This window comes from Myripristis murdjan, chromosome 24 (assembly GCF_902150065.1).
Source record: "Myripristis murdjan chromosome 24, fMyrMur1.1, whole genome shotgun sequence".
Classification (NCBI taxonomy): domain Eukaryota; kingdom Metazoa; phylum Chordata; class Actinopteri; order Holocentriformes; family Holocentridae; genus Myripristis; species Myripristis murdjan.
The window spans coordinates 5,929,816-5,952,981 of record NC_044003.1 but is presented as its reverse complement, the minus strand read 5'-3'; the positions used below and the strand labels follow the sequence as shown (position 1 = coordinate 5,952,981).

The 23,166-nt window shown below is 40.7% G+C and overlaps 1 protein-coding gene across 1 annotated transcript; it reads left to right on the top strand.

Annotated features, from left to right (window-relative positions):
• Positions 1–285: 285 nt before the first annotated feature.
• On the top strand, positions 286–12,772 carry pex3 (peroxisomal biogenesis factor 3). The gene is made up of 12 exons (XM_030047869.1): positions 286–486; positions 3,131–3,262; positions 5,967–6,048; positions 6,449–6,492; positions 7,716–7,837; positions 7,984–8,050; positions 8,963–9,017; positions 9,170–9,308; positions 10,236–10,306; positions 10,505–10,627; positions 11,209–11,305; positions 12,166–12,772. Exons 1-12 carry the CDS (start codon positions 414–416, stop codon positions 12,247–12,249), a joined length of 1,089 nt encoding a protein of 362 aa, XP_029903729.1. The 5' UTR covers positions 286–413; the 3' UTR covers positions 12,250–12,772.
• Positions 12,773–23,166: the final 10,394 nt, after the last annotated feature.

Here is a 23,166-nt window from a genome sequence, read left to right as displayed (position 1 = left end):
AAGTGCAATAAATATGCAATCAAAATCTGACTGGCCGATATCCGGTGTTTAATAAATTGTCAGTACATAATACATGTCAGTATCAGTGTAACCTCATAATACAATTCTCTAAGCCAATGTGGCAATGAAAACAGGCTGTGAAGGGAACACACATTTTTGTGTGTTTTGGGTGATGTTGTGTTGTTACTGTTCAATCGGGGGTCTTTATTTTGAAATCATCACCGGAAGCTGTATTGTTGGGTGTTTGTAACGTGCAGCTTGACGCTCGCCGCGGTTTGACAGCTAGCATGCAGGCACGGTAGCTAAACCGAAACTCTTGTGATACCATGTCCAGAAAATAGTCCGCGTCAAGTTTAAACTGCGGAGCTTTTTTTTTCTCTCGTTGTGGTTCGTCTCGTCCTCTCTGTCCCAGCATGTTTTCTTCGGCTTGGAACTTTGTGAAACGCCACAGAAGGAAATTCATTTTCGCCGGAGCTGTAGTTGGAGGTATTTCTGTTAGCTAACTCAGCTCTGCTAGCTAAACAGCAGCACCGAGACATATGGGACTAATGTACCGACCTGCGCTTAGAAATCTTCAAGTTTAAACTGTCCTTGCTTGTCACAAAATATTTAACGCTTGGGAATTGTTTCTCAGTTACTTTTCTGAATTATCTTGAATCACTCTGTCATTCGGCATACATATATGAAATTAAGCAGTCGTATTTTTAATATAAATTCAACTTTTAAAGCCGCTTCACTCCGCTAAATAACGTCACCGCTCACCGCACTAGCATCGACTTAGTTTGACGGGTGAACACATATTTAAACTCGAAATATCACTGCAATTAGTGCAGTTAGGCACATTAAGTGTATGCCGATTTGGAAACTGGTTCCCATTGAGTAACTAACCTGTTTCCTTTGCGGAAAATCACGCTACTTTAAATAATAATCCATGGAAATTAAATGTTCAGGTTTTGCATCGGAGCCTTGGCTTGACGGTATAAAAGAGACCAGCATGCCTCGGCGCTAATCGGTAGCTTATTAACTGAGCTTAGCTGGGCTGTGGCTGGTTTAACATCAGACAAGAATGAAATATGACAAGTGAATATTATAAATGGCTGGGTAGACAATACTTTAGCGAAGTGGTGGGGTAAATGCTTGTTGACTATGTAATAGGGCTGGGACTATAATGCTTATCTTCCAATTCGATACTATCACGATACTCCGGTGCCGACTCGATATATAGTGCGATTCTTGAGTTTATCACCAAATAGTTAGCCCAACTTTAAAGCAACATTTTCCGCCTTGCAGATAACCCAGCATAACATTCACGGTGCCAACAGATTCCTTAGCTCATGTAGTTTCACAAAAATATACCAATATTTTTTTTTATTTTAAATCGATTCTATAATCAAAAAGTTGATGAAAAAAAAAGAATCACAGTATTCAAGTGACTTGTTTTTTTTTTCCCTTCCCCACTATTTATTACTTTATCGTTATTTTGTTATACTGTTTGAAATATGTATTAGTAATTAGTAGTAATTATTGTTTTTTGCACTTTTGTTTAGTTTTTCTGTGCTAAGTTTAGGGTAACATTTGATTAATTTTGATATTTTGTGCAATTTTTTTGTGAGTGGAGTTTGCTCAGGTCTCAAAAGTTAACGGTGAATTCATTCCCCAAACACAGACACAGTTTATTGTTTTCCATTCGGCTGATGGCTGGCTGCAGTGCTTCAGCAGTTTGATGCAGATCCCGTCCTGCTGCATCAACTTTACATAATTCATCTGCATACATTATGCCACTTTAAAGTTGCCTTGCAAGGTTAGGCTATTAGTCTCTGCTACCACTCTTAATGCATAATGCATTTCTGTTGCTGTGAACTGTGCATTTCCCTGGCACGACATTGCAGCTGCAGTTTACTGATAAACAGCCAGTCAGGCCAGGATCATGTTTGTAATATCGCAGACTTTTGATTTTTCTTATGATATTGTAAACCATCATTACTTCTTTTAGCCTTCTTTTAGTGATTATTTCCACTGCAGAAACACAAGAGAAACTAATCAAAAGCCAGTATAAGACACTTGGTTCAGTGTACACCAGGGGCAGATCAATATGGTTTCTATTAGCTGTTAAGAAAAACCAAAAGATTATCAGTCAGTGTTGCCCACTGATGGTAAAGAAGTGAGTATATTATTTTTTTCAACCCTCTTATGTTAATCTGCAAACCTGCTTGAAACTGTTTTGTCATCCTCTCAGTTTCAGTGGAGAGTTTTAGCGTCCCATGTTGGTCTAAAAGCCGTTGCATGCTTTTCCAGCCTGGCAAGAAAAAACATGCAAAAAACACCCAATTCTTATATTTATTTCTTTTTTAATTTGTAGGGATATTTTCGCATGAAAATCCAAAAAAGTCAATTCACAAAGCATTGATGGCCTTTCAAATATCTATATGAGTCCAACCATGTTTAGACCTATCATCACCTAAGTGGAATAAACTCGCCGTAAGCAAAAGCCTCACAACACCGAGCATCAGCAGCACAGTAATGCAGTGCAAACTGAGCCTCCATCACAGATCAGCACTTTAAAACGGATGTGTCCTTGACATTGAGTGTACAGTTTACCTCTGTTATAGTGTGTTTAGTTCCCCATCATACTGCACATCTCATCTGCACTGCTGTTATGTTTTCTCCTGCAGTAAACTCCAGTGCTGAACTATATTTCGATATTATATTGATATTGTGTGGGATTTTCGGTATCGTAACACCTGATAACCAGTAACTCTGGTCTTTTCCTTGTTACAAAAGTTGCACTACAGTAAAGGGATATAGTTTTCTGAATTTACCAGACTGTTTTAGCCTTTACCCATTTAGTTATCATATATGCTTTACTGATGATTATTCATCAGAAATCTCATTGCATAAATACAATCGTCATCGTCAATAGACATCCCTGTAATATCGTCACATTATCAGTGGAGGTATGTGGTTAAAAAATATTGTTATGTTTAATTTTGTCTGTATCGGAGTTTGATAAGAGAAAATATTTCAGCGATCTAAAACATCAATGTCAGGCAGACATCAGGTCTTGGTGTCAGTCCCTCACTAGAGCCCACTCTGACACATCTGAAATCTAATCTGTGTTCTAATCTGGCAGGCGTTTACTTCCTGGGTAAATATGCCCAGAAGAAGATGAGGGAGATCCAGGAGAGGGAGGCGGCCGAGTACATCGCCCAGGCCAGACGACAGTTCCACTTCGAGAGCAACCAGAGGACCTGCAACATGACCGGTGAGGAGCCGCCGCCGCACCACGCCACTCACGCTCACATGCAGGTTCTCGCCAATCACACGGGGCCTAAGAACCAGGGCTCTGTCTGATTGGCCAGTGGACTTTTGAAATAAACAAATAGGATAATATAAATTCAGACTTTTTTGTTTTCCCAGACATAGACATTATATTGGACCAGAGATGTTACAACGCTTGAATAACTATTTATCACTAGCTATATTCAGGGTTTTTCCTGGCTCAAATTGAGGCAGAGGTGGTACCATCCTGATCATGCGGGGGAGGGGGAGGGACTTTTTACCACGGACCTTTTGTAGCACAGAGGAGATATGTTGCTCAAACACTCGGTATTTAGTGTTAGTGTATGTTTATGTTAACAATATGTTAAATTATTATTATTTTAAAAATGTAAATTACTTATCAAACAGACCTAACAATTCAGCTACCAATGAATGAGCAGTAGTATGCATGTGATAACATAGATTGAAAAATAAGCCGAAGTGATACTTCTTCTCTGAATAGACAAGCTAGGCCAGTGTTCATAGGTTTTAAATAATGCTATTAAAAGCAATAATCCTAATTTCTTTACTCACTATTCTATTTCCACTACAGTCCATCAAAGTAGCTTTACAAGAACTAGAAACTCAAAATAAGCTCTAAAACTACAGGAAATACCTTGAATAATCCAACTACATTAAACTATTCTTCAAAAAAATTTATTGTAGTGTCAGCAAAAAACAAAGCAAGATATGGCATCAAATAGTGACATACAGTATATGTTTGAGCTGTACACTGTCCCTTTTAGATCAAATAAGAAAATGAAACTATGCTACAAAATAATGCAGTTTAAAATGCAAAAAATAGATATCTATGTAGAGACAAACTCAAAATGTCAGTAAAATATGAACTATTTCTGACATTAATATCCTGACAGACTTATTGAAAGAATAAAAGCTCAGTATTTGCTCCTCCTGTGGTCTGTCCTCTCTCTCCCTCTCATTAGCAGTTAGCTTAAACAGTGAGCTGAAAGAGGCAGGTTTTGGACCAAGCAGGGGAAAAATATCGCTTTTCATATTACAGTCTTGTGCTTGGTGAACAAGTGGTGTGAGAAATGACTCACTGGCTTTCACTTGAGGAGGTTTTCTTGCTAGTTCTCATCAGGCTGCTGCCTCTCAGGCTGACGGACTGAAAGTTACCGAGCTGCCGCTCTGCCGGCAGCAGGATGCGGACCAAACCACTTTGAGGCATGGGGGAGGTCATAACATTTTAACACTTAAAAACCCACTATTTTACATTTATAATTAGCACCGCTTGCATTGCACTTTCATTGAATATTACTATATTATTCAAAATTTATGGATGGAGGGGTCTTGTCCCCCCCGACACCCCCGAGATTTCCGCCTATGTTTTCACGTACCCCCTGCAATGTGCTCGCGTTTTCTCGGCTCTGCTCTTCCTCTTTGGCAGTTTTGCAGGGACTTCCAGTGCACTCTTGTTGATACAGCGCCACCACATCGGCGCAATGCTGCAACTGCAGTTAAAATGACATCCATCTACCACGGCGCTTGTCAGAATATAACAATTTTCCCGACGTCATAGTTTTGAGAGCCGGGGGCGGCACGAAATTAGGCTGAGGCGGCCGCCTCGTAATTTTATATGCAGGAAAAACCCTGTATATTGTTAATTAATATTCAGTAATATTACATATTTTTCTTGTATTTTTGCAGGATTTGTAATTACAAATAGGCAATTGGGAAGTATCGATGATACCCAAGTTTCTGAGTTGTGACATTTCATGACGACACCAAAAGTGGCGGAGAAAATGAAAATCATTTTGTTTTTTGACAGTAACAAAAAAAAAAAAAAAGAGAATAATTTGTATCTGCAGTCTTGCAGAATAAAAAATAAGAAGCCTGCCTTTTAAATTTTGCTTTTTGTAGTTGTTTAAAACCCTTGGAGGAACAGATTTCTTACCATCCATGTTTGGTGCTTTAAAGTTGTTTTTAAGATATTTCCATCCAGAGCACTTGAACGCCGGCCAGGCTGGAAACTCGTGCTTCCATTTCAATGTGCACTTGAAGGCACCGCGACTTATGACTAGTTGAATTGGGTAGTAATGCTTTCACACCAATGGTATGGACAACCAGCAACAGGATGGAGCTGACAATGAAATGATCATTTATGAGCGGTGTGCTGGAAAGCCGAGGAGAGAAACAACAAAGGATTTCCAACTCATTTCAGACCAGCAGATTTCCCAAACACACTCAAAGCTTTTTTTTGTTGTTTTTTTGTTGTTTCCCTGCTGGTTTTATTAGACCAACATCCTCTACTGAACATGTGCTGTGGTCTCTGTGTGCATCCTCTCGCCTGATTTTTAAACCCAACCTGACTGGATGTCGCCGTGGAGCTGAGTCTGTGCTGACTCAGGCTTCTGGGCAGTCGAGACCCGCAGTCGGCGTAATTAATCTTGCGCCATAAAAAAAAAAAAAAAACAGCTACTTGTCGAGAAAATGTGATCTCTAATATATCATCTTGAATAATGAACACAAGGGCGTGCGACTACTCCAACAGATTTGTGCAAATTTTAGAGTTTTTGCAAGGGCCAGACTGGAACGTGAGTGCTCAGTTCTGCTCCACACACAGTAAAACTCATTTGGCTTGACCTTCTGTGTGTGTGTGTGTGTGTGTGTGTGTGTGTGTCCTGCAGTGCTGTCCATGCTCCCCACATTGAGAGAAGCCATCATCCACCAGCTCAACTCAGAAAGCCTCACCGCTCTACTCAGGACCAAGTGAGTAGAAAACACATTCAAATGTAGTTTTATGAGAAATGTGCAAAAGTTTTCTGAGGTCAGAGAGTTTGTGGCGTCAATTTCTGTTTGATAACGTTTATAAAAGTCGTGCAATTAGGCAAGTTTGGCATGGTCACAAATAAAAGATGATGAAGTCACAGCATTTTATCACCTGAATCTCACTGAGGGGAAAAAAAGAAGTGTAGTCTGACAGTTGGATGTTGACCAATTCATCGACTATTCTGGCCCAACTACAGATTTTACTAAAATCTGCCACTTTAATCACCCTTTTTTTTTTCATTGAGCATCCATGTTTGAGTATGGGCTTGCCGTCGATATTTGAAAGAGCTAAGACACTTCGAATAATGCGACTTCCTGTTTGTGTTGCCCCGCCCCACAGACCGGCCAACAAGCTGGAGATCTGGGAGGACCTGAAAATCATCAGTAAGTCTCGTCCTGCACCGCAGACACTGTAACACCATCATGACATGTTTCCAGTGTTAGACAAACAAAAAGGAGGTCAGAGGTCACGGCACCTTGATAATAGATGGAGGAAAATATCACTGTGAACCAGAAAAGATAGTAAGAGCTGAGGGGAGGAGCAGAAAGGAGTCGGTTAAGTTAAACTTGACCGACCGGTTAATGAGCAAACAGCACTTGTTTCTGCTTTTTTAATCCATAATGTGATCTGAGACCTATTTTAATTGATTAAAAAATGCTTATATGGCATTTCGGTGTTGTCCAGGAAAAGCAACATGTATGATTATTGTTTGGGCTGATGTTCATGTCGGGTGGCGCAGTAACGGCCTTTTCACACCTCAGAGTCTGATCTGAGGTTCATGTTCTTGTTGCGTTGTGAACATTTGATCCGGTTGGTTTTGTTTTCACTCTGTAATTATGCGAGCGCGCTAAAGAACTTTACATGACTTACCTGCGTCCTGTCATCACCTATGCTGACATTGATGGGTTAACAGACAGGTGTGCGTGTAACATGGCATGTTTTTATTTGGCGGGTAGCTTTTTATCGCGATTTGAATTAATGGAGAAAAATGAATGAACAGGTTAATTTTGTTGTTGCTATAATATTACTAAAACACATTACTTGAATTTGAATTCACTACAAGGCCACCACTTTGACTCTGAGGTTTCTGTCCGCTGGAGGAAGATGACTCTGTTCCCCTTAAAGAGACAGGCTTCATTTTACACACTGCACACACCTGCACGACGGGTGTGTGTCTCTGTAATTGGTGTGAACGTCTGAACCATCCAAAAAATGCTTCCACACCCGAAACAAACTGAAGTGAGGCTGAAAAAGTCCAAAAATCCGGACCAGTTGAGGTAGATGTGAAAGGATCCTTAAACTGGTCTGGTGTGATTTTAGTTTGCACGATTGAAAAGTCATATATTAGTAAAATCTAGACATTTAACGCTTTCTTGGTGTTCCACAGATGACGGTGACTCAGGATCATGATTAATAATCACGAGAAAAATAATGTGAGTTATTGTTTTTGTTGTGATTGTGCTGCCTGACTCTGAATGCAGTGCTCCCTGTCAGTGCTGGCAGTGAGGAGGTGGTATGAATTCAGAGGAGATGCTCGTGTTATTTGTTCGTTTGGATGTAAATGTGACCGTGTGGATGTTTTTTTTTTTTTGTTGTTGTTGTTCAGGTTTCACCCGCAGCATCGTGGCGGTGTACAGCACCTGCATGCTGGTGGTTTTACTGCGAGTGCAGCTCAACATCATCGGTGGATACCTCTACCTGGACAACTCTGTGGGCAAGAGCACAGCGGTGAGCCCCCCTCTGTCTCTCTGTGTGTGTGTGTGTGTGTGTTTCAGAAAGAGAGGGGTGCATCAGAGGGAAAACGAGAAATGATGTCTAACTGTAACTTTTATTTTAAATTATGTGGCCTTTATATGTATGTATGTTTTTTCCAGACTCCCCTGGCTCCTCCAGACGTCCAGCAGCAGTATCTGTCCAGCATCCAACACCTGCTGGGAGACGGTACAAAACACACACACACACACACACACACACACACACACACACACGTTTTCCATCCCCGGCTCTTCTTTGTCTGTCTTTGTCAGTTCAGTTTATTGGCATGAAAAAATAAGGAGTACTATTGCCAAAGCTCCAAGGTATATTAAACAATCATGCAATTCACAGCAGCCTGTAAATAATAATACTGGGTATGACTGCAGCATCTCTGGTTAATTGAGTGCCAGAGGTAGGACCAAAAGAAACAAATTTTACCAGCTAATTTATGGCCAGAGAGACAGATATGTACATAACAGATGCTTTATGGAAGGACCAGACCAGGCGTGCGACCCATCACGCCCACACTCTGCAGCCTCTGCCCTCAGGTATAAATCTGTCACAGCTGCTATGGAATGTGTATAAAAAAAAAAAAAAAAAAAAAAAAAAAAATCCTTCATCCCAAATGCAATAAGAATATTAAATTCCTTATTTGCGTACACACAGCAAACCCAGACGCTGTTTGGGTTTGTCTGTTGCTGTGATGAAAAGTCTTTTTTTTTTTTCTTCCTTAAATCTAATTCTATTTGCTGTTTTATGTCTTTTCTCTGCAATAAAGATCTGCTCTGTTCTGTTCTGTTCTATATTTGCCCTGAATGGATATAAAATGCCAATTGGTAAATTATAATGTATCAAATTACCTCTATCTCCTCTCTCTCTCTCTCTGTCTCTCTCTCTCTCTCTCTCTCTCTGTCTTTCTCTCTTTCTCTGTCTCCCTCTGTCTGTCTTTCTGTCTGTCTCTCTCTCTCTCTGTTGCTCTCTGTCTGTCTGACACTGTCTCTCTCTGTGTCTGTCTGTCTCTCTCTCCTCTCTTTCTCTCTCTCCCTCTCTCTCTCTCTCTCTCTCTCTCTCTCTCTCTCTCTCTCTCTCTCTCTGCAGGCTTGACAGAGTTGATGACAGTGGTAAAGAGAGCGGTGCAGGACTCGTTGGGAGGGTGAGTGTCTGTCTGTCTTTCTGCCTGTCTGCCTCTCCACCAGCATGCTGCTCGATCCAGTATGACAGTGCTGTCTGTGTGTGTGTGTGTGTGTGTGTGTGTGTGTGTGTGTGTGTGTGTGTGTGTGTGTGTGTGTGTGTGTGTGTGTGCAGGCTGTCTCTGAAGCAGAGCCTGTCCCTGCTGGAGCTGGAGCAGCAGCTGAGCTGGATCAGGGCGGAGGTGGAGGGCTCGACCGAGCGCCCGCTGTCCTGGTACATGATGTCAGACGAGGAGAGCACGCTGGCCGACCAGGTCGCTGAACACACACACACACACACACACACTCCGACCTGCACTCACACTTTCCTCATTCTACTCGAAAGAAAGCCATGACCTTGTCACACAGTTGGCTAAATTCTGTTGGTTTTGTATAATATAATGAAAATAATATTATGAAGTACACCAAATAATAATAATAATAATATTGCAACTTCTAATATTAATGATACAACTCCCACTGGTCCTACCACTTTACTGATACTGTGTACTACTACTACCACACTGCACTACACTACCACAAGTATAACTACTATTATGAATAATACAACTACTGCTGCTACTAATAAAAATTATAGTTATGATGTTATAACTTAGTGCTGAACCAAATAGAAGATAATCATGAATGGTTTTAATTATTTATGAAGTAAAAACCAAACATCGTCTGATTCCAGCTTCACTTAGATGCTAAGGTTGTCTTCCTTTTCTCCGTTCATATCTTATCATTCATATTAATGGTTTGGGCTTTTTTGTGCAACTGGTCAGACTAAGGAGGCGATTTGAAGAAATTACTTTGGACCTTGATCACTTCTCATCAGATTTTGGCTTTATTTTTGACACTTTATACACTACAAGATTATTCAAAAAATAGTGGCTAGATTAATAAAGTATGCAAGTAATAATTAGTAGCCTTAACACATCAACTACTACTATTACTTATACTATTACTGTTCCTACTAGTACAACAACAACTACCACTACTACTGTTAGTGACTCTTATTTAATGGCAATGATAGTATTATTATATCTTCTGGTACCACTAATAGTTTGTTTGTATATGTTTCAAAGGATTATAAGAGATTAAAAACAACAAAAGACACATCTGTAGACACCCGGAGACTGATCAACTCTATTCTATTCTATTCTATTCTATTCTGTTCTGTTTTGTTGTGTTGTGTTCAGGCATGCGGGCTGACAGAAAACGATGTCATAACCATCAAACTGTTAAACGAGACCAGAGACATGTTGGACAGGTAAACACCACGCCCGTGTGTGTGTGTGCGTGTTAGTGTGTGTGTGTGTGTGTGTGTGTGTGTGTGCGCGTGCATGCAGAGATCTGTCATCTCAACTGTATGCGCCAACCTTTTTGAACATGAAGTCCTCTAACGTGTGTGTGTGTGTGTGTGTGTGTGTGTGTGTGTCTGTGTGTGTGTGTGTGTGTGTGACTCCAGTCCAGACTTCAGCACCGTCCTCAACACCTGTCTGAACCGCGGCTTCTCTCGTCTCCTTGACAACCTGGCCGAGTTCTTCCGCCCGCCTCCCGGTGACTCCGCCCTCAGCTCCGCTCCTGATAGGTCAGCTGCTTGACTGACACGTCTGTTGACTCATGTTTTTTTTTTTTTTTTTTTTTTTTTTTTTTTTTTTTTGGTCTGTTTTAGACACGCTGTGGCTGATTTGGTTGTGTTTTGCATTTTCTGACAGAAGGTCTGCGAGCCGCCAGCAGTTTGACTCTGATGTTTTGTTTCATTTTGAATAGCGTCTTGAAAACACAGAAATATGTAAAGAAATAGATAGATACAAACTTTTGTCACTACATCCATGATATCACAGCTGTAGTTTTTCATGCAGTGTCAGTGATATTTTGTTTCACCACGGAATTAGAAGTACAACAGCGGTGATTAACATGGAAATACATGTTTTTAGAGATTTGCACCGTAGCTTGTTGTCCAGACTTACTTTGAGGAATAGAAAATATGAGCGTATTCGCATAAAAGGGCTTTTTTTTTATATCTTTGCTTTGTCTTCCTCCTATAGACAGTCCAGTTTAACAGTCTGAAAAAAAAGATCAGAATCATTTTGACACTTTGCATCAGACTTTACTTGTTTCTCTCGTCTCTGTCTGTCTGTCTGTCTCTCTGTCTGTCTGTCTGTCCAGTCTGTCTGCCATCAGTCTGCCGCTGGCGAAGATCATCCCCATCATGAACGGTCAGATCAACACCATCTGCAGTGAGACTCCCAGCCACTTTGTGCAGGTGAGACCCGAGTTCAGACGCACAGACAAAACACTAACATGGAGCGGATCGACGGAAAATTAATCCATTTTAGTTCTTTATCAACTAAAAATACCAAACACTGTCACATTCCAGCTTCACTAAAATCACTAAGATGCTAAGATTATCTCTCCTCTCTCCATTCATGTATTTATAACATTAATACTTTGTGGTTTTTTCGGCTGCTGGTTGTATGAAGGAAACAATGTGAAGACATCACTTTGGGCTCTGATCATTTCCCATGAGACTTTACACACAAAATGATTAATCCAAAAAAATGCAGTGTAGTTTAATTAACAGTAAAACAGTTAAAGTAATCATCAGTTGCCTACTGCCCTACTTTCTACTTTTGTAAAGTAGAGTGGGTCCATCTTTGTCAGTTTTCTACAGGAAAGTGAAGACGTCCACCAAGTGTTTTTTATGCCTGAACCTAACTTTTCCCGAACCCTTCACCAAGTGTCCAGACATGATTTACAAGATATTTTTTTTACTATTTTATTGCAGGTTTTCATATCTTCTGTAATTGCTTTCATCAATTATATCATTCATCCTGCTACATTTATACATTTTTACAATGCACTTACAAAACAAAACAAAAATAGAAGGAAGAAAAAAAAAGACAATAACCAAGATATTTGAGTAGGAACCTGCATCAAAAACAAACATAATCCATCACAGAATATGCTTAAATGTAAGAATTAAGAAATGCAGTTTAGTTGTATGGGAACATAATTTTCAGGAGACAGGGTTGGACAGAGGAATGAAATTATGAAAAAAATAAAAATGAACTCTCTCTCTCTCTCTCTCTCTCTCTCTCTCTCTCTCTCTCTCTCTGTCCTCAGGACCTGCTGATGATCGACCAGGTGAAGGAGTTTGCGGCGAACGTGTACGAGACCTTCAGCACACCGCAGGAGCTGCAGAAGTAAACCACCAGACGGGAGGAGAGGAGGAGGAGGAGGAGGAGGACCTGAGAGGAAGAGGAGGAGGGACACAAACCACAGAGATTGTTAATCCCTCCGTCCCTGCGTGTGACAGTTTTCTCCTCGACTTCCTGCTGACTTTCTCTCTCAGACGCCGAAGCGTCCGCCTCCGTCTGTGGACAGCGCCATGTTGGATTTGGATTTGGGAAGCGCTTCTGGGAAGGAGGAGGGCCTGTGGTCGCTCTGAGCCAGCTGCATCTTGGGAAGTGAAGTCTTACTGGGCCGGGGATGAATACACCCTGAGAGCTGGAAGTAAGAGGGACAAACTACAACTCCCAAAAAACAGTGGCAGAGAATTACAGTCACTACCGCACAGAGATTATGTTGAAGCAATGTCGGATATTTCTGTTGATTTTTTTTTTCTTTTTTTCTTTTTACTATCACTTCATCGCAAAGATCTCCATGTTAACAAGTCATTTAGTCATTTATTCAGTGTTAAAATCTTGTTTTTCTTCATACAAAGTCAAAAATCTGCAAAAGGAATGAGATAATCCCACTTGTTTCCAACCCTAATCAACTTGATGCAAATTTTCTTGATCCTAGTGGGCTGATCTGACTGATTCTGCCTTGTTTCATCATGTTTATCCTTGATTTTAGAAAAAAATGTGTAAAAACAAGTGAAACTGCATTGAAAACAAAGTGGGATGATGTCACTCCACTGGCAGATTTTTTTTGCACATATTTAAAGAAAACCAAGATTTTAACACTGAATATGAGATGAAATAACTTCTTTCCTTATAGAGTTGTGTCTCCAGCTGTGCAGTCACCCTCTGGCTGTGTGTGTTTTGGGGTCAGGAGAGTGGAGTGTGTGTGTGAAATTCATCCAGACAGTAGGATTGTATTCAGGGTCGGACCAATATGGGTTTTTGAATGTTTGGATTAAGGTGGCGAATACCTAATAACATCTTCAAATTTTACTTGTTTATTTTGGAATACTAAAACACACACACAAAAAGATTGAAATGTCACTTTAGAGTCAGTCCAGGTTAAAGTTCTCACAGCCGGTCAGTGCAGTATTGATCGCCTCTTCCAACAAGCTGATATTGGCAAACTCATATTAGTCCAGCGCCTGTCTTGTTATGTGTAATTTATATTTTTGTCCACTGGGTGTCAGTGTTGCTCCGCGGGTGTGGGATTCCAGCTGCACATCGCTCCTCTGACTTCACTTTGACTTTGAAGGGTTTCGTTCCAAAATACTGTCACTTTTTCTTTTTGTTAATAAAAGGACAAAAGCATTTTACTTTTGACTTAAAAAAAAAATTACAAAAAGTTAGAAAACGTGACTCCATCCTCATTAACATGAGTATTTGATTGGCAGAGGTCTTAAAATGTCTAATAATTTCACTGATCATTTAAATTGAGTTTTAATTTGATGGTTTTTCTTCTTCTTCCTCCTCTTATTCCTCGTCTCATTTTGGAACGAAAACCATAATAATTTGTAAAACTTTGATCCCGTTATCCTTTCTGTTGACCTTCTATTGCAAGATTAGTTAATGTGTATGTATGAGTGTGTGTGTGTATGTGTGTGTGTGTGTGTGTGAGTGAGTGATCATACAAATCTGCAGTATTTTTAGCATCTCCTGTTGAGGAATAGACTGTCGATGCATGTCGCAGCATCTGGCCGACAGCTGAGCCGGTTGGTTTTAATCGTTTCACGGCTCACACAGCGAGGAGTTTGAGCCGTCTGATTGGTCCTCCTCTCGGCAGCGACCTCTTTCATTTTCTCTTTTTTTTTTGTGGACATTTTTATGTTTTGACACTACATCAATGAAAGCGCTCACTGCATAGAAGCTACAAAACCCTAGAGGGCGCTCTTCACTGCGATTAGAGCCACTTTCAATCCCCTCTGAGTCACTCATAATCACAGTGAGGTGTAATCTGACGAGTGGTCATGCTTTAATCCCAACACGTCTCATGTTTTGATCTGTCCCACCGGGAAAGTCTTTGAAAGTCAGTTTTCTGTCATTTTCTTCTCATCTTCAGCATTAAAATCTTTTTTTTTTTCTTCAGACAGGGTTAGAAAAAAAAAAAGCTGCCCTTCAGATGAGATAATCCCACTTGTTTCCAATCCTAATCATCTTGTTCCCAGACGTTTCTTGTATCATGTGTCATTTTCTCGCTCTTTCTCGCCTTTGGTTCAACACATTTATACTTGTTCCAAGAAAAACTTATGAAGTGAAACTGCACTGGAGACAAAAAAGGGATTATTTCATCCAACTGGCAGGTTCTTTTCCCCCCAACTTATTTTAAGAAAAACAAGATTTTAGCACTGGATGTGAGATGAAATATGTTTTGTTTTTGTTTTTTTCTTACAGTGTTGAGCCGTTCATTCACCTTCAGGCTTTGTGTGTTTCAGGGTTGAGAAATTCCCAAATCAGTTGAAACTCCGTTGAAAGAGTTTCCCGCTGGCAGATGTTTGGCACTAACTGACAGCTCACACTTTGTCATCTGGTTTGGTAAACAGTCGTCTGGCAGTTCCCGCAAGTTTGAAAAAAAAAAAATAAAAAAAAATTGGTAATTGTTTGCAGGTTTTTCTCAGCCTGAGCGTCGTCTGTTTCGCTTCAGTCACACTTTCGTTTTCTTTGCCGCTTCACCCAAAGAAACAAACGTCGTCCTGCCGTCAGCCACGCGCTGCTAAATGTTTCCTGAGGTTCATCTGCTGCACGCCACCTGCTGTCTGTGAGGAGCAACACCATCACATGGAGCCTTTTTTATTATTATTATTATTATTTTTTTTTTTTTACATTCTAAAAATCCCAGTTGGCTCATTTAAAGGTTCAAGCGTCCGGTTGGATTTATCCGACATGATCAAAAAACGAGAAAAGTTCATTTATACGCCTGAATCTTTGAGAAAATAGTCCCACAGACAGACACTTGAGCAGGTGTTCGGACATGATCCCGCGGATTTGAGTTTTTTTCCCCTTTCCAGGTGATGAAGGGGGAAAAAAAACAAAATGAAGTGTCAGTGGTCAGGTTGAGGCTCTGCTGCGTTAGCTCCTGTGCACACACTCGACGACATTATGCCTTTTGTAACATAACGTTCTGACGACACCTGAAATGTACATGTTTGTAGAAATTTATCAAAGATAATAAAGTAAAATGTGATTTAATACACATTCTTTGCTGTGTGTTTCTGTGTGTGTGTGTGTGTGGCCTCATAGATTTTGATTAAATATGTATTAACCAAGAAACCAAAAAAATGGATTCATACCGCTCAGTCAGACTTTATTCAGATTTCACATTTCATACAGTTACACAGAAGCTGTTGCCAACTTTAATAACCTGCTGCAATTCAAAATAAAGGCTTGCCAAACATGACTCAGCACTTTTAGAAGGCATCGAAATGAATCTGAAGCTCAGCTGTAGCTCTTAGCAAACGGACCGGTGCTTGATTTCCAGAGATTATCAGAGATTTTGCATCGTTTTGTTTGAACGTGTGACCTCTCGACCTCTGATCTGTGTCCATGACCTACAGCGGAAAAAAAAAAAAAAGAGAAAGTGAAATCTTTGCAGGGCGATTCGAGCGAGTGAAATGTTCCCATGAGGAAACACATTTTCAGTGCAAAAAAAAGAAAAAAAAAAAGAAAATAATAATCTCAATCTTAGCAGGTGGGGTGAGATAATCTGTTTTTCCCCCCAATGCAAGGCAGAATTAGGCAGGTCAGCCCACAAGAATCAAGAAAATTACACTTGATTTAAGAAAATTCAGGAAACAAGTGGGATTATCAGATTTTTTTTTTTTTGTCCTTCTTTGAAGAAAACCGATGTAAAAGAGAAGCTGCCGTGGGTCAGCAGAGTGAGTCAGGAGCCTCTGCTCGGCACTCGGGTCACACACTGAAACTCGTCTCCCTCCATCCTTCCTCAAATCTTTTTTTAAGAGTTTCTCTCGGCGTTGCAACAGGTCGTACAGTCACAGTAACTCCCAGAAACTCGGCGACGAAACTCCACGTTGCTAAAATGAGACAGAAAAGCTGACTTGCACCAGCTGATTCCCACACAGCAGGAAGGAAAAAAAAAATCATTAATGCTAATTAACCTGAATTTTTCATTACACAGCTGATTATAGAGGAGAGTTTTAGTGTAAATGCTGTTTTTCCTCACTGACAAGAATAAAACTCTGGCAGAGATGGAGAAAAAGAGAGTTTGAGTTAGAGTTTTTGGAAAAATTTGAGCAAAAAACAGTTAAAATGAAATCATCGGCTTTATTCCAAACACATCCGTTTTAGTATCAGTCAAACTTTAGTGCTTTATCAAAGCAAAAATAACATACAGAGATTCATCTGGCAATTTATCCTTCATAACATTTCATTTGTTGTGAATAAATCAGTAGATGATTCAAAATCTGTGTCTTCAGGGCTTTTATTTTGATTTTATACAGTCAGTTAGTTTCAATTAACGTCCCTCCTGTCTGAAACGGTGTCAGGCTCATACACACATTTATACCAGTATCACACTTTTGTTTTTAAAGGGCTTCATTTGGGGGAAGAGCTTTTAAAATTGCTTCAAATTATTTTGAAATTCATAAGGATGCTCCCCTAATTTCCTATTATTCCATAATCTATAATCTAACCCCCCACCCCCACCCCCATGATGTAATACACTGTAATCACAACCTTCATTCTCCTGCTCTTTCCTTTGAGTTGTGATGTTTTATGGGTTTTATTTCTGGGTCTTTTTTGCCACACACTGCAAGCCAAATGTTCACACAAAACCAAATAAGGTCACACTTTTATTCTGAAATAATCAGTTTCTGAATCATTTTCGGTGGAAGTGAGAGATGTGGACTCGCTGATGAGCTGAGTCACCTGAGGCAAACTTCAAGCTGTGAAGTGAGTCTCTTATCAAAACTAACCTGCAAACAGAGAAAGCACACACACACACACACACACACACACACACACACACACACACACACACACACACACACAGACAGAGTGTTAAAGTTCAAGGGTCAGCAGGAGAAAAACAACAGAACAGAACAGAGGAAAACAAAGAGGACTTTATTGATTCTGATGAATTTCTACATGCAGTGTCAAGGCATAAAATGATTTTAAATTGTGATCAAGTACAGTGTGTGTGTGTGTGAGTGTGTGTATGTGTGTGTGTGTGTGTGTGTGTGTGTGTGTGTGTGTGTGTGTGTGTGCTGTCGGTCACATAATGATCATAACAACATTCATCGTGTTCCTGGTTGTGTGTGACTCAGAAGATGACTTCATCTTGCTATTGACCCTCTGCTCCTCTTCTCTTTTACTTTAAATGATGTGTGTGTGTGTGTGTGTGTGTGTGTGTGTGTGTGTGTGTGATTTCAGTTTGAATAAGGTCCATCAGCCCAAGAGAATCAAGAAAATGACACAAAATTCTGGAAATAGGTGGGATTATAAAAATAAATTTGTTTTTTGTTTGTTTCCTGAGGATTTTTTTTTTTTTTTTAAATATCAAATAATATCAAAAGCTGACACATTTATTAAAATATTCTTATGGGCCTGAGCTCAATCCCATTCAGACATTTTCACTCTTATTTTGGTAAAACTTCCAGCAAAACAAACACAGGAGACGTCTCTTTTCTGTCCACGGTGACAGATTTTCTCTCCAGGCCTGTGAAGGCAACACAAACTACAACAAGAGAGCTCGACTGGGAGAAGGGAAAACACGGAGGCACTGCCTGCACATCTTCCCTTCTCCAGTGTTTGGGTTTGGGAGGAGTTAGCACTCAACTGCAGAATAAAACTGTTTTTTGGTTTGTTTGTTTTTTTAACGGTTTTAAATCACCGCAACCACAAGAGGACCTGGATCATCATACGGGCGTGAATGTGCACAAAAATATCCGGCTGATAGGTCCGCTATCGCTGAAGTGACGCAATGCATTCTGGGAAGTTGGGTACAACCAGTGAGCTGACGAATCTGGTTTCTCACATACACACAATCCACAAACCATGCAGCTGGAACGCTTTACACACTCGATGACATCATATTTAGTGTGAACTGGACGTTAGGAGGCGATTTCAAACATCCAAGAGCAGCTGCAGACAGATACACACACACACACGACCAGGGGAAAAAAACACACTCATGAAAAGCTGATACATAATTTATACCAGTATCACACTTTTTTAAAGGGGTTCATTTGGGGAAGAGCTTTTAAAATTGCTTCAGATTATTTTGAAATTCATGAGGATGCTCCCATAATTTCCTGTTATTCCATAGTCTTTAATCTACAACCCCCGTGCTGTAATACACTGTAATCACGACCTTCATTCTTCTGCTCTTTCCTTTGATTTTTGATCTTTTATGTATTTTATTTCTGGGTCATTGCAAGCCAAAATGTTCACACAAAACCAAATAAGGTCGTACTTTTATTCTGAAATAAACAGTTTCTGAGTCATTTTCGGTGGAAGTGAGAGATGTGGACTCGCTGATGAGCTGAGTCACCTAAGGCAAACTTCAAGCTGTGAAGTGAGTCTCTTATCAAAACTAACCTGCAAACAGGGAAAACACACACACACACACACACACACACACACACACAGCAGAAGACAGAGTGTTAAAGTTCAAGGGTCAACAGGAAAAAAAACAACAGAACAGAACAGAGGAATACAAAGAAGAACTTTACTGATTGATAGAGTTTATATCAGTTTACATCAGGATGATCATAAATCTGGATAATCATGAATATCCTTGTTTTGAAAAAGTCCCATATTGTTTTAGTGCCATTTTTAAGAGTTTTGGGCAGATTTGGATGTTTTTGTGGACAACATCGTGAATCCTGACATGAAAGTTTCACCTCGTCCCAGCCTACACACACTGCCACCTCGCACAGGTAATAATCCCAGCAACTGAAAAACACGACAGGCTAAATTAACCCACAATAAAACTGTTTGAGTGTAGCCTTCAAAATAAAAGTCAGTAACTACTGAGGACGTTTGGTCGGCTGCTCATTAACTCAAACGAGTTTGGGTGGAAAACTGAAGGCGGTTTGACTAAAGTGCTGATGTCATGTTAGAGAAGATTAAATCTGATCAAACATTATAATCAAACCCATTAAAATACATTAAATACCCAATATTGAATTCAGTTAACTCAGTGTGGATGATAATTTGAAAGTGCTTACTTTATATTAGATTGCATAGGTTTATTTTGTTGATTAGACCAAATCAAATAAGATTCGATTCATATTTCAACTTTTACATTTTGGATACAAAGATATTAATAGTTTAAAATGAATAAATAAATAAAAATGAAAGCCTTTCAAGTCTGTATTTTACTCAATACCTGGGTTAGATTATACTGGATTAGATTAGATTATTATTTTGACATTTTATTTAATATTTAACAAAATAAGTCAAACAAAAAAGTACAATATGCCAACTTTACAAATTAATGTTGTATTCAGTCGACAACCTGGAATCCAATATAATAATAATACAATACAATACAGGAAATCATTTGTCAGGCTAAGATGTGCCTTAGGCTAATTTTTCTTGCATTGTATCCTTTCTTACACAACCACACACACACACACACACACACACTCAGGAGTGACAAACACACACACTCACATGATGAGAAATTCCATATGCAGACAACAGTGGTGTGTCTGCTGTCTTTGTGTTTCCCCAGAGTTTCCACACAGAGCTGCCAGTCAGCTGCGCCGTGTGAAGCGTGTGAAGCGTGTGAAACGTGTGTGTGTGTGAGTGTGTGTGTGTGGTGTTCTCATGACACGCTGGTAAACACGGCACCAGTGATGCCGAGCGCCGATAACACACACACACACTCCTCTGACAATTGTCGAGGACGCGGGCGACGAGTCATGCTGACGAAATCGTTTTTGTGGCCGAAAAAAGAACGAGAGGCCAGACAAACACGCCGATTCACCGCGGCTGGCAGAATGGAGGCTTTGTTATGTAAAAGGTCCATTAGTTGCTGAGTAACTTGTGTGTGTGTGTGTGTGTGTGTGTGTGTGTGTGTGTGGTGAGGTTGTTTTCCATGCAGAGCTGCCGGGGCTGGGAGCCACACTCCAAAAAAAAAAAAAAAAAAAAAAAAACAGGTTGGGCTCAAACGCACCGGCCTCACATGACTGCCTGTGTCACAGCTTTGAACTTTTTGTTGTGGTGAGTTTGTTCCTGCCGCTCGGTGCTGTTTGCCAGCTGTGGCGGCGAGCTGGAAATTCCCCCCGCTGTGTGTTGAGAACGTGACCCGGCCGGTGCTGGCAGAGGCAGGCCCCGTCTGGCTGGCATGGCGCTGACCGGACAGGCACAAGTGGAAACAGATAATTGGCAGGTGGAGAGAGAGAGAGAGAGAGAGAGAGAGAGGAGCTCTGTGTGCTGGAACGATCTGGAACAAACTTTTTAAAGCCGCGTTACAGTAACACTGACACTCAAGTGCTGGGAAAGATGCAGGAAGGAAGCCGACGCGCATAAACACGGATTTACCCAAATACCTAAAGGGACAGTGCATAAAATGTTGTACTTCCCTGTTGCGTGATCCATCTGCACCTTACCAAATCGCTTAGTCAGATGTTGTCTGTCTTGTTTCAACAGATTTATGTTCCCAGAGAGAAAAAAATCCTCAAACAAGTGAAACTGCATTGGAAACAGGTGGGATTATCTCACCTGAAGGGGAAGAAAAACAAGATTTTAAATCGGAAGATGAGACTAAACGCTCTTTTGGAACAAGGGAACTTTTTCATAGTTCCTAAGAACAGTTGGAGGAACGACTCACTTTTTATTGTGCCTGCAGTTTAGAGTGAGGATCGGGCGGCATATTTTTGTCTGAACCCGACCCGAGACGGGAGCATTGCACCTGAGACCGACCCGAACCCGACAGGTATTATTTTTTTGGTGTCCAAATCCAACCTGACCCCCAGATTTTACTCGTCCCCCATTGCCAGATTACATTTGAAATAACTGCCTTCAGTGTCATCACGTAAACTCCAGCGGTATACAGGAATTACAGACTGTAGGTCCGTCGACGTGATCAAACCCGACCCAGATCCGATCGTAATTTCTAAATTATTGTACAAACCCGGGTCCCAACAGACCCCGATGGGTCTCGATGGGCCCAGGTCAGATATCCAGCAGAGTTCATCTTTTTAGGCTCCTGGACCCACCTGGGTTGTGTGATTACCAAAACAATACGGGAAGCGTTTGCATTGGGGATCGTGTTGGAGTGCGTCCTCAGTTTTTGGACCCAGCACAGCGCTTTGAAACTTCCACCTTTTCACAGAGTTTTTAGGAGTAAACATCTACAAGTCACGATGCAGCCGCCAGCTGCTACGCTGGTGGCAAAATAAATGCCGACAGAGCGATAAAACAAATGCTGACAGGGTGATCAAAGCCAGAGTCATGTCCTGTGACCTGGTAGTTTAGTTTAAAAAAAAAATAATATGGACATCTTATGACCCATTTCTGTGTAAAAGGGAAGCGCACACCTTGCAAAAATATATTTAAAAAAATGTAAACACAAGACTGACTATTTTTACATTTGTAGGGCGGGTCAGTGCTCTCATGTCTGGTGTAACCTGTTTCATTGGTTATCTTGGAAACGTCACGTTGCATCATCCGCTCCACAAACGCTCCGGATGAGTTATGAGTTTTTCAGCTCTCACTTCAGACTCTTCAAGACAAGAGTGCGGAGTGCAGTTTTGACTTGTTAAAGTGAAGAAAAGGCCTCATAACAACCATCGGCTTGTGTCACCTCATTGTTCTTGTTGGCGGTGTGAATGTAAAGGAGAAAAAGCACTTGGAGGTATGTGGTTGTTGGAGGAGCTCCCCTCTGGGTAGTCCCAGGACGTCCGTCACGCAGGAAGTCCCCAGAGCTGTTTGGTCCGAAAGCGTCTCAGAAGACTCGTTAAGACGGATCACTGCAAAAATAGTTTTCTTTTTTTTTTTTTTTTTTTTTGCCATCACACAAGTGTTTTAGGGAGGCTGTTTCCTTTAAATATGCTGTAGCAAGCAACGTGTGTTTACACTGCCCACATCATAATGTTCAGATTAAAAAAACAAAAAAAACAACAACAACTCATTCCTGCATGTGAAACCAGCCGAATTGCACGGAGACAGTCAGTCATGTGACCGCTGAGCTGGCATCAGCCTTTTACATAACTACTGTGCTGTGTGAGAGAGAGAGAGAGAGTGTGTGTGTGTGTGTGTGTGTGTTTTTCCACCAGTGGGACACTTCCTACAGAGAGATGTGGGTTGAATAAGTTGGGTCGATGTTTCAGCTGCGTTGCATCATGTGTCCCAGGTCTTTCCACGGTGAGTGTGTGACTCAGCAGTTCAGCACACACTCACAGTTTACTGCAGGATGTTTGTGACCACAGTCAAGAGTTCACACACACACAAAGTGCTGAGAGAAAAATATCCGAAGTTTATTGTTCAGTACCACAAACTGCCGCTGCAGTAGAAGTAGAAGTACTGTTCCTCTGCTGGTATGTGACTGCAGTAGAAGTAGAAGTACTGTTCCTCTGCTGGTATCTGACTGCAGTAGAAGTAGAAGTACTGTTCCTCTGCTGGTATGTGACTGCAGTAGAAGTAGAAGTACTGTTCCTCTGCTGGTATGTGACTGCAGTAGAAGTAGAAGTACTGTTCCTCTGCTGGTATGTGACTGCAGTAGAAGTAGAAGTAGTGCAGTAAAAATCTACTACAGTAAAAGTACAAAGTGTCTCATTTCAAATGTCCTGGCAGTAAAGGTGACTGAGCTCCTTTTTCCAAACAGTAACTAAACTGAAGTGAGGACACTGTAGACTCAACTGACAAAATGTGGAGTAAGCACATCATGTGATGGTTGAGTCTACATGGTTCTCATCACCCACACTTTTTCTTTTCTTTTTTTTTTTTTTAGCCAGTTGAGTCTAAATTGGCCTCG

What these genes read in the sequence shown, in the direction of transcription:
- pex3 (XM_030047869.1), top strand. Translation starts at nt 414, where the DNA reads ATGTTTTCTTCGGCTTGGAACTTTGTGAAACGCCACAGAAGGAAATTC. An exon ending in GAGGACCTGCAACATGACCG is followed by an intron (nt 3,263 to 5,966) that starts GTGAGGAGCCGC and finishes TGTGTCCTGCAG; the next exon opens with TGCTGTCCATGCTCCCCACA. An exon ending in ACCAGAGACATGTTGGACAG is followed by an intron (nt 10,307 to 10,504) that starts GTAAACACCACG and finishes GTGTGACTCCAG; the next exon opens with TCCAGACTTCAGCACCGTCC.